At 30.3% G+C, this 12,181-nt stretch overlaps 2 protein-coding genes across 4 annotated transcripts in view; one reads left to right on the top strand and one right to left on the bottom strand.

The window, feature by feature from the left end:
- LOC107448788 (uncharacterized) overlaps positions 1-12,181 on the bottom strand; it is a 155,542-nt gene that overhangs the window by 97,131 nt on the left and 46,230 nt on the right. The window lies entirely within an intron of this gene.
- LOC107448790 (uncharacterized) lies at positions 1,437-7,907 on the top strand. The gene is made up of 2 exons (XM_016064126.3): positions 1,437-3,079; positions 6,629-7,907. Exons 1-2 carry the CDS (start codon positions 2,939-2,941, stop codon positions 7,007-7,009), a joined length of 522 nt encoding a protein of 173 aa, XP_015919612.1. The 5' UTR covers positions 1,437-2,938; the 3' UTR covers positions 7,010-7,907.

Genomic DNA, 12,181 nt, shown 5'->3' with positions numbered 1-12,181 from the left:
ACTTGAAATACACCAAGCACAGGGCAGTCATTGAAGTGGTAAAAATGTACTTTCTCCCTCTTCATTTTTTTTCTCAAATTTTAGTTGTTAACGTTTTAACTTTTTCTTGATTACATTAAAATATGAATTTAAAAAAATGTACTTTTGTTTTGATTATTCCATTTTAAATATCACTTCTTTTTGAAAAAAAAAGTTGTACAATTTTTTTTAATTAATAAAAATAATAGGGTAAATGTGCCTCCTTATTTGCATTACAATTTAAATTAAAATCAAATAACATAGCATATTTTCAGTGTTTGGTTGCTCACAAGCAACAATGAATGGTTTTTTTAGCAAAAAGAGAAAGGGGCGATATGTGTCAGCCAACCCCAAGAGGGGGGCGATGGTTCACAAAAGGTTGGGAACCACTGAGCTAGAGCATTCAGATTTCCCTTGGAGTTCTGTTCTTGGAATTCTCAATCGTTTGCTCTTAAAGGGTAATTTATTGTCCTTTTACCGTCATAAAGAATTTAATATTAATAGAAATTCTTATCTCGTTCCGATTAACTAGAGTTCCAAAACCTGATTCACAGCTCTCTCCCTCGCAATCATTTCCTATACAGTGCAAGAACAGCTTTTTTGCCATATTATTGGCATAAGGAATTTATCAGCATATTATCGGCCCAATGAGTCGTCATTTCAGTTTATCTTCAATCTGAATTTTAATTCCTTCTTGGCTAACGAGCTTCAATTACAAATGGAGCTATGTACCTGAAGCCAATACATGTTTAAATTGCTTTTTCATTGGCCTCAGAAAAATTTATCGTCAATTGAATTTTTACCAATTTTCAACCTTTTTTTTTCTCCATTGGCAGGCACTGAATTTTAATCTTTGCCTATACTATGCCAGAATTGTTGCTCATTTCGCGTTACCCAGTGGGCACCTGTGAACCAAAGTCACGGAGGAGAGCAACATTGCCCACGCCATACTGCCACAAACCCGTTTATAGGGTGGGCCACATTCACACATCATACACACACACAACAGAGGACAGCACAAAGAGAGAGAGAAACATCCATGCCCAGAGCGGGATTCGAACTCGCAGCCTATGCTCGAACCCGCAGCTTATTATTTTGCACTTTCAGTTGAAAAAAATATAAATGAATTATTGTTTATTTACGTTAATTTTATTATTTTATACTTGCAATTGAACAAAAATTGTGATTATTTAATTTTAATTACGTTGATTTTATTATTTTGTACATGCAGTTGGAAAAAAATTTGAATGAATTATTGTTTAATTACATTAATTCTATTATTTTGTATTTGCAGGTAAAAAAAATTTGAAAAAAATTATTGCGTTAGAAACTAGTTAAGTAACAATGTATACCGAAAATCTTGTCCATACAGGATATTTATTAAAGATCTATTAAAAAATAAAGCGAATAGATTGGGTACTAAAGGTTAGTGTCAAAACTGTATAGCAAGTCCTTGGTAATGGCTATACGAGCCCCATAAGCAGTCAAATTGAAGTTTAAGAACCACTAATGTATAAATTGTGCACTGATTAGTTTGCGATTTCCTTGGCTGTTTAAATTGCTAATACTTATCTGTATACAGGGATATAAAGATAAAACATTATCGATTTAAGGGACAATGTATTAAGAATTAAATTTTCGCGGCGGGACAAGCTTTTAATATTAATGGAAATTCATGCCTGCAACCGATCTTTTGATAATATTAAAATACAAATGCTTAGGTTTAAAAATATGAAATAAATTTAAAATGGATGTAGTAATTTGAAACTAAAGATGGCGTCAGGGTAGCAAAGTTACAAATCTGAAGACATTCTTTATTCGTGAAATAAATTTGAAATGAAGGCAAGTGCACTAAACTTTTATCTAATTAAATTTTCTCTTCTAATATTTGATCGCTATAAACTAATAAAGGTTTAACTTTGTCGCATTTGATGATGTACAGTTTTTTAACGATCCATTTTACTCAAAAATGAGTATATGGTGTTTCAATTTTGAGCATGTCACTCATGAGTACATAGGTTTTCAAATTCGACTATATTTGTTTCAGAGCTATTTTGACACATTTTTGCTATATTTTGAAAAATCCTTTTTTACAGTGCATTTGAATCTATACATGGCATTTTTAATTACACCCACCCTTTAAATAATTTAACATGAAGAGTGGAGTGCAATTAGAAACCATGTGTATTTGTTTTGAAAATTAGTTTTGCTATAAATACCGTAAAACATAAAAAATTATCTTTTTTTTCGCTGTTATTTTACATTTTTGAACCAGAAAACTAAAATTTGTTTCATATTTATGCTTACAGGAAATAAAACTTTAGATCCCTTTCGGAAAACCTAAATATTTTTCAAATTTTCTAAAAAAAAGTTTTTGGTAATTGTACGGCCACAAAGACAACGTTTTACATTCTTAAAATTGTGAATTTCGGATGAAAAAAAAATCCTTGTTATATACCTTATACCAATAAATAGTAATATATTACTTCAAATTGCAAAGGTTAAAGAATTTAAATTTATATTTTCACAAAAGTATTTTAAAAATACAATTAAAAAATTGAAGCATATTTTCCTAAATGATTTATCACGTTGTATGCTAGAATGCCATTTTCTTTCAAACAAATCATTATTCAGAAGGAAAAATTTTTTTGAGAGACATCTTCTTAACCGATAGCGATAAAAAAAAAAAAATCCTTATCGATTGCATAGCTTCGAATTTCTTGAAGAATCAATGACGGTAACCATGACGACCAAGTTTTATTTATACTGATCTCCAGCAGGAATACTAGATACTTAATTTTATATCATTATTCCTTGATTTTTCTGGCTTAAGTTTCGTCACAAAATTTATTAGCATAAAAGAATGAAGTTTCAGTAAGATTAATATTGTGAATGCAAAAGAATTTTAACCAAACAAAACATGACTTATAAATTATCTTCAGATAATGTGGCATATCAATTACGACGAGGCCAAAAAGATTTATTAGGGCCACCGATTTCAAGCAAGAAGGATTGTTTCAATAAAGAAATTTTGATAACAACTCATCGTGCTGATTTTAAGGTAAAAGTTTTAAAATTTCATAAATTATATGTTTGTTTTGTTGAAGGAATGTAATTGCGTTATAAATATTTCTATTAACTGCACCGATATTTTTGAAAGTGGAGTTAGTCAATATGGAAAGTGGCATAAGTCGGAGATTTTTAAGAGTAAGAGTTTAAATTAATTTAAATGTATTGCCTAAGTTTAATTAAGTTGGGTGAAGTTCTTAGCACTATAATTGCATGAAAATGAAACTGCAACATTTATTATTAAGGTCACCGAAAAAATAAATAAGCGACTTTTTTGTTTAAAAAGGACATATTCGGCTATCAAAAATAACGGCACAATTGTATTAACCTTATATAAATGCTAGTTTATTAACTGTTTGAAGCTGGTTTATGAATTATTAAAACGTATATTTAGATGAACATGCTGGTTTAGTAATGCATACTTGATACAAGAATCGTAAACTTATAAAATTCTTAATGAATATGATTTTCCTAAAAATTTCTATAAAATACATCATAAAATTTATTGTGGCACTTCCTTTACAATATTTCTTTGGCGGATTTAACAGCAACATTAATATTTTGGCAACGTAATAAGTTTCCTCTTAATTTAGTTTCCTTAATAACGCAGCTTCACTAATTAAGATGTTTCTAGTTTCTATTTTTTTGTTTTTCATTTAGCTTTTTTAATTAAGTGCATTCTCGATCATCAGGAAACTTTGACAAATGGAAAGTTTTCACATATAGACGCATGTAGTATGAAATTATTTCCGATAAAGTACCTTTTCGATCACCAGAGAACTTCAACAAATGGAAAGTTTTCGCATATAGACGTATGTAGTATGAAATTATTTCTGATAAAGTACCTTTTCGATCACCAGAGAACTTAGACAAATGGAAAGTTTTCACATATAGACGTATGTAGTATGAAATTATTTCTGATAAAGTACCTTTTCGATCACCAGAGAATTTAGACAAATGGAAAGTTTTCACATATAGACGTATGTAGTATGAAATTATCACAACTTCCGATAAAATAAACAAATTTCATATATAAGAAAAGTTTCAACGCTTAAAATGGTTTTTTAACAGAATAAAATTAAGTTTGTAACACTGCTTTGGTATCTTGCCCACAAAACTTTTTCTTACAATACAAGCACACTTGCTAGCAAGCGCAGATGTGTAACTCAAAGTTCAAAAAAAAATATAGTTATTGCGATACTCTTTAAAGCATTTTGGTGCCTGTTGATTTGAAATGCAGGTCTCAGTGCTAAAATGTACTATTTGCTAAAATCAGAAGGAAGCAACTATGGCTACTATTTCAGACAAAAAAGAGCTAAAAAGCAACTATTCTAAGATAAATAGCACTTATCTTGTAAAAAGGTGACTATCTAAGAAAAAAAATGCTGTTGACAAACGGGTGTTTCGCATGAAAACTAATCATGAGACTATTGAAGTTTAAAAAAGCAATAAATAACGGCCAAAAAAAAATAAACGATTAGAAATTGACGTTAATTTACAACGCATTCGTGACAGACGAACCGAGTGTGTTGAAATTCATGCCTCAAATTCGGAAATGGCTTCTAGCAAAACATTGTATTACAGTTATCAGAATTCAAAAACCATGCGGAAATGATCCAAACAAATGATTAATAGGTATCAATAAAATGCTCGAAAAAATGCTGATAAACAATGAAATAGTCGTGAATAAAGCGCGTCCGAAAGTGATTACTCTAACTCGAAATTCAGGTGTCCTAATATCAAATTTAAAATATCAGAATTCGGAGAACCGAAGGGCCGAAAAAAAATATCGGAAAACGGCGGAGATATAATATAGAATCGTCGCGATTCGAGCACGATAACTTTATTAAAATATCGGAATTTAAAAAACAAGTAGACGGCTGAACAAAAGGATCGATGACTGGCACGAAAACGACATATATTAACAATGGTATTAGTATATTAGGAATCACAAAATAAAATGATTACTCAAATACGAAATTTTAAACTTACAAAACCATGGCTGAAAAAATGATAAATAACTACCGAAAAATTTATCGGAAAAAGACATGGATTTATAATACTGTCGTGCAAAAGAAAAATCAACGCAAGCGACGAACTATTCAAAAGTGAAATTTTTATATATTTGGCATTTTTATATGATAAGCTACTTATTGCAAAAGACTTTTTTTCAAAGAGTGAGATTTCAAAAGTAAATTTTGTTTTATCAGGTTCTAGAAATTCTATTTCAGTGTTCATAGCATTAGCAATAGAAAGAAAATAGTTGTCAAGTCATTTTTCTCGAAATTTACCGTGATGCAGTTTACATTGTTTTTCTTTTGCAAAGCGGAATGGAATTCTTGCAAATGAATTGCATAAAAGAGTTCAAAATTCGTGATTTCAATAAATTCGGGATACGTGACAAATTTAAAATAAGCTCATTTATGAATATAACTTCAAAATACAATAATGTAAAAATTCCTTTGAATTTAGAAGGAAATCAGTCCATGGAATCACCCTATAGAATGTGATAGTCTCTAAACGAGCATGTATCATCTCACCAATTGCAAGTTTTGCTTTCGTACAGCCTACTGTGTTTCATCATGAGTGGATGGTTCAACTTATTATCTTGAGTACTTATCCATTTGCTGGGTACGAGACGAAGCTTGGCGATTTAATGCTTTAATGGCGAATATGTTGTCAATGAATCAGCCAATTATACATCAACTTTGATCAGCATAAAATAGCAAGGTTTTCTGACCTCTCATTATCTAAATAGTTTCTAAACACTCATTACCTAACGTTTGGTTAATCCTTCGATTTTAAACTAAAGAAACTAAAGTGTATCTATAGCTGACCAAGTAGAAATGGACAACTTTAAATAATGCTATCTAGACAAATAAGATGTCTTCGATGTATTTTCTTTTTTTTTTTACATTTAATCGAATCTAACTAGAGACGATATGTCAAATAACTTAGAAGGTTTCCTTCTTTCATAAAGGTTTTACGCATAAGAAATTAAATGCTTGACTTGTATCTATTTACTTATCGGAAATTACTTTGCATGTAACTGAAATATTGCTTGCCGTGTGTTTTTACTCTATGAGTTCAAATGAGTTCAGAATTTGTATTTATTTTCATGTATAAAAAGTATTTTCGTTTCATCAATATCTTCCAATATAGTTGGTATTGAATAAATAAAAATAAGTTAAATAAAGTACAAATAAAGGTACAAAAAGAGCAAAAATGATTGTACTCAAAACTGTTTCGTGTTATTCAAATATACAGCACAAGGTATACCTTATCATCATTTTTAGAGTTGGTACTACTGATAATTTGAAAAATAATCAGCAATAAAACTGTAAAGACACCATTTAAGGGCTATGTGGTGTCATATGCTTTGCTTCTGCTTTTTTTTTTCAGATAAAAAAATATTTTGATAAAATTTGGACAAACTTTGATAGCATGGGTTAATTTTCATTCATCTGATTGATTTATTCATCAATTTTACTTTTTAGCAGTGAATTACATGAAATAATATCAATAACTCTTTCCTTCTTAGGCACCACCCAAGCTTCCACCTCCAGAAGTTGGAAAGAAACGCCAACTAATGGAACGATATCTGTTCGAAAAGATCAGTCGAGATATAGCTCAGCAGGAGTTCCGTCCAGCATCTCCACCCAATTACCTTTCCACCACCCACGAGCATTTTGATGTACCTGGATTTGATCCTGATGCTGGCCTCAGACCTACTTTTGAATATTCATTGTATCTTGATCCGACTATAACTTATTGGTCTGAAAACAAACGAAACATTCACGGAGTAACAGTATCGAACAATCCAACACCGAATTTCAACTATTCTTCAAGATTCAGTAAGCCAGTAGGAGAACGCTGGGTGAATGCATTAACACATGACGTTAATTCAGGTTACGATCCTTAAATACAAGTATTAAAAAAAGAAAAAAATTTCGGTTTGTTTTGAGCAGAAGTAACTGATTATTATGATTTAAATAAAACCTTGTTCGGTCATGGTAAACTTACTTGCTGAAGTTAATTTTGGAAATTCATTAAATGAAAGAAACTAAATGTGCCAACTTTTGTTTTAATTTAATAAACTATCACGCAATCTCATAAATAAATAACGTACAACCATGTTAGACGATTAATAAGTTTAATGGAGTGAGTTCACTTTAATCAATAAGTGTAATAGATTATATAGAAATTATTAAACACTTTGTTCTATTTATTTTTATCGTGAGGAATTTTGATACAAATTTTTCGATAACTTAAACTGCTCTTCGGATCATTTTATACTGCTGATAGTGTACTCTATGATATGTAATGCAGTTTGCCAATCGTGGAAAAAAGCTCGAAAAGATAACTGCCATGTCTGGCATCCTTAACGCGGACAAAACATCGCCAAAAATACGTATCAGAAATAGGAATTGCTCAAGGGACGTCTCTCGATTAGACGACTCTTGGATTCCGGTGATGGCTGGTTGTGTTTAATGCTGTTCTAGGCTCATACTAACCACAGTGCTGTCATAAAATACTCCCAGTGTTAGAGGGATCATGGGTTAATATCAACTTTAAATCAGGCTATCACTGTGGAAGTTTATTGAAAAATATTGCATGATAAGAATTTGCATGATAGGAAACAAATTTAAGTTTTCTGGATAGATCTAGAATCCCAATAGATCTAGAATTTTCTTTTTCTCTTGAGTTTAGTTCAAAATTGCAAAGCTTCAGATCTGATGTGGCTCGAGGATGTTCAACGACAGTGACTATAATGATGTAAAATGAAATGTAATAACTATTTACCTGAATAAGAAGAAAAATTAATAATATATCATCATTAAAAGGTTAAAAAAAAATTAAAATAACGAGTGAAATTATACTCATCCATTAATTCAGATTACTTCGATACCAAAATTTTTGAACTGAAATAATAGTTAGCGAAAATAGAAAAGAATTTCGGTACACATTTTATCCTACTAAAATAATTTTAAATATATATATCAATATATATTACTGATCAATCAGTGAAGCTAATAGGTGAACAGTACTTTTTTAGGTGGAAGACAAAAATAGAATTATTCTTTTCATGACTTTAGCAGAGACATTAGTTTCCTTTTTGAATTGATAAAGATTAAGTATTTCCGATGTTAGAAAGGTCAAAAATCCCTTAGAAAAACATAAATATTTTGCCAATTCCACCTCAACGACCTCAAACGTAACTTGGAAGGGAGAAAAAACTATTTAGAGAGCAAAACTTTACTATTTAATTGCATAGACTATTCAAAACATTCGCTCAGGTGGCAATTTGACCGCATGCCGATGCAAGGGTGTTTTGTAAAATGTGCTAAAGAATCCTTTGAAAGAAAAAGGCGGGACACCTTACAAGCCGTAAAAGCATAAGAAAAATAATAAATTTCAAAGGTTAAGTTAAGGGAGGAAAAAGGAAATTCTAAAGCCACGTTTTCAAAAGTCAAGATTACCTTTTCCAGACTAATAAAGCCTTAAATTTGCATTTGTAAATAGTTTTGCATTTAACACAGATACAAATATTCTCTTGTTTTGAAAATAGAAAATGTGTATGTAGTCTCTTTTGTGAGAGCTTAAGACGAAATTCCCCTTCTCAATTTTCATTAATGCATAACTGTTAAACAATAAAAACTTTAGTAAAAGGAAACTTAAGACTCTAATAAATTTTAAGTAAATAAAATTTTAAAGTAAACTTGACTGTAAGAGCTTAAATCAAAATTCAGATTTGCAACCTTCAGCTATTCAAAACATTCCAACATTAAAATGTTAGAAAAAAATAACTTGGGATTCTAATAAATTTTAAACAGTTTCGACTGTCTTGAGCTTAAGGTGAAATTCCCCTTTGTAACATCAATAATTCAAAACCATTCAACTATGAAAATTTTCAACCATTCAACTATAAAAATTAAATTTAATAATAGCCATTTGAGAAAGACAGGTTAAAGGACAACAAAATTTTTATTATTCAAACAATAAAAATTTTGAATAGCTTAACATTTTTATAATATAAAATTTTTAAACTAATCCAATTGCACTCGAAAACAACATGTTGACTCGGATTTCATTGAGTAGTCAAATTGCCAATAAATATTTAACATATCTAACTAGTTAACAATCATTAGTTTCTCATAAATAAATTCAGCCTTTAGATAAGAAAAAAATTGAATTAGTTTATTGACATAATATGGTATGTCGCTAGTCAGACAACATCCTAATTTCATCTTCTATGAACTAACTATTGATGTTTTTAGTCGACAGTTCTTAAACAAGATTTTCATAGACCACTCTCCAAATGAACTTATCTCCATTTAGGATTCTACAGAGACCGCAATAACTTTCAGTCAGACGATGCCCTTTAAGCGCAATACTTCAAATAAATTAACGCTTCCTAATCTATTTTATTTCTGTTCTAATATTCTCTCATCTTATTGATGGAAACGACTTTAATAACTATGGCAACTGCAAATTGTGAATCGAAATTAACAGAATTAAATATATTTCGAATTAAATAGTAAATATATTTAGAATTAGATAGTAATTTATTAATATGTTTCTGAGCATATGAAGGGAAACAGAATCATCTTTACCCATATACTAAATAAAAATCTATATTCGAAACTGTATTCAGAGTTATATGCCAAGATTATGTTGTTTTTTTTATCAACTCAACAAACTTCAAATATTGGGAATAAACAAGAGAAAGATTGTGTTAAGTAGATTGCTAAACGAGTAACTGTATCTTATATACTTAAAAAACTAGTTGAAATCGCAACCCCAGTTCCCCGACATACGAATGGTGATTCATCGAATAAAATAAGCACCAACTCCTATTCCGTCAACAATTGCGTGACTGTATAATGATCGCATCACGTCATTTGAGCGATGCTTTCCTGGATCAAGGACATGTGATTGCGACTTTCACTCTCTGATGACCTCCCAGGTGAAGGATTCATCCTCATGTCTGGGGAAATTCGAGATTCATTGCAATTGAAATCAAGTATTTTTTGAGGAAGAATCTTTTTATTTTTATTTTTAGGAGTTGTTGATGACGGAATAACTGTGACTCATGAAAAACAGCGAATTTTTTAGCTGGCATTCTAGAAAGCCTTAGGGGAACGCGTAAAAGCTACACCTTGATTTTTGCCATAAATGTTAAGTTTAAGTAAAAAAAATTGCAGAATTTTCAAAGCAATTGATGAATGTGTTTAGTTAAAGAATTTGTATGGGATATAGTTGACGAGATCTTATACATCTTGATGGGAACTGTCCTGAATATTTTTTGAAGTGAAATTCTTACAGGAGAAAAAGAACATGGTAAATTACTAAATTTCAAGACACCAATCTATGAGACCGTAATCGATACACGAATAAGATGGTTCACTTATCACACTAAAATGAGAAAACAACTTGCTGTGCCACGTGGATTTTATAACAACAATTTGGTTAACTATAATTTGGCTAATTCCTAAGGAGCCAAGGCTACTGCAACGAGGATGGTTTCAATGGATGAGCTATCTCGATTAAAGCAGACTATATTTTATTAAAGAGCTGTGAGGAAAGAATATTCTGAGTGACATTTTTAGGAATTTGAGAAAATAAACTTTAAAGTTCAGTTGGTAATAGGAAATAAAAATTAGGCATGTCCTGCCTTTATTTCTTGAACGTGGCTTCAAATTGGTGAAATCTATGAATCCATAACACTAATTTAAGCTGAACACATCGTTGCGTTCACCCCCAACTTGACGTTCTATTAACTGCCAAAAGACTGGTTTTTTCAAAGATAACGGAGGATCATATTTCAATATTTTAATTTAACCAAAAAGCCACAACTACGCAATTACCATCTCACCATATTTAATTGTATATGGGTAAACATTTATATATTTAAAGTATTGAGGGGACGGATCCTTCGTTTAAAAGGAGTAACAAATTCATATTCATTCATTCATTCATATTCATGTAAAATAAAGAATGCAATATTACAAAAAATAAGAAATCACCATTGCAGCAATTTTTTAAAGTTCCAGTATCTTTTAAATTTTAATGACAGAGTTTTAGGTTTCCTCACAACGTTAACTGAACAATCGAGTCCCAATGAATTAAAAAAAAAGCAAAACAATCATTTTTCAATTGTTTTTAACGAACAGAATAAAAATTTTCTCGGAAGCAATAAAACCCGCTTTATCACATAAAATGGAAGTTCAATTTATTTAAAATTTATTTTAAGCTATCGTGGGAACTATTACCGTTAAATTCGAAACAATTTCATTTCACGCTCTTACGAGAATCTGAAAACAGTTTCTTATACTTATTCATTTACTTGATAAATGAAGAAAAACCTCTAAAATGTTGATTTGTTTTCGTTTTTTTAAAAAAAGGCACATATATTGATTCATTTGAAAAGTAATTTAGTCTCGAATTTCCGCTGTTGCTGTTGTTGTTTTCTTCGGTGAACTTATTTTGCTGTAGCTTTTTTTAAACTGAAATGCTCATTCCAATTTGTTTTCGTAAGAATCAAATCGATTAATTCTTTTTTCTACCACTCGTCTATTCAGCATCTTGAAATTAATGTAATTTTCTCGAATAAAAGAAAACTATTATTTAAAATTTGATTAAAAAATTACTTCCTGTTTTATACATCTCTTAGAGCTCCTTCAAATAGACCGACAGTATAAAAAATCAATCAAAGACGAAAGCATTAAAATAGAATTATATGGTTTACAGAATTGCTTTGGAACCTTGGTATTTTCTCACCAAGTTTTGAAACAAATGAATAACCTCCACAGATGGGGCGGTTAAATGAAAAATTCTAAAATAATGTTTTTAAAATAACCGCCATTTGCAGTAAAAACATAGTACAGTCTGAAGACGAAACCAACATGTTTATGTTGGTTGATATATATATATATATATTACACTACTAATAACTAATATTACACTGATAACAAATATCTTTTTATATGCAAAAATTTTAATGTATATATATATNTATATATATATATATGCGCACACACTCTCCAATCATAATACTTGCTACTTGCGTGACACGGCATGGAGGAGAAATAAA

Source organism: Parasteatoda tepidariorum, chromosome 7 (assembly GCF_043381705.1).
Source record: "Parasteatoda tepidariorum isolate YZ-2023 chromosome 7, CAS_Ptep_4.0, whole genome shotgun sequence".
NCBI classification, from domain to species: domain Eukaryota; kingdom Metazoa; phylum Arthropoda; class Arachnida; order Araneae; family Theridiidae; genus Parasteatoda; species Parasteatoda tepidariorum.
The sequence above is the reverse complement of the archived record's forward strand: the minus strand, read 5'-3'. Positions and strand labels throughout refer to the sequence as shown.

Coding starts and splice junctions, on each gene's coding strand:
- LOC107448790 (XM_016064126.3), top strand. CDS start 2,939: ATGACTTATAAATTATCTTCAGATAATGTGGCATATCAATTACGACGA. Junction 3,080..6,628: donor CTCATCGTGCTGATTTTAAG/GTAAAAGTTTTA, acceptor TTTCCTTCTTAG/GCACCACCCAAGCTTCCACC.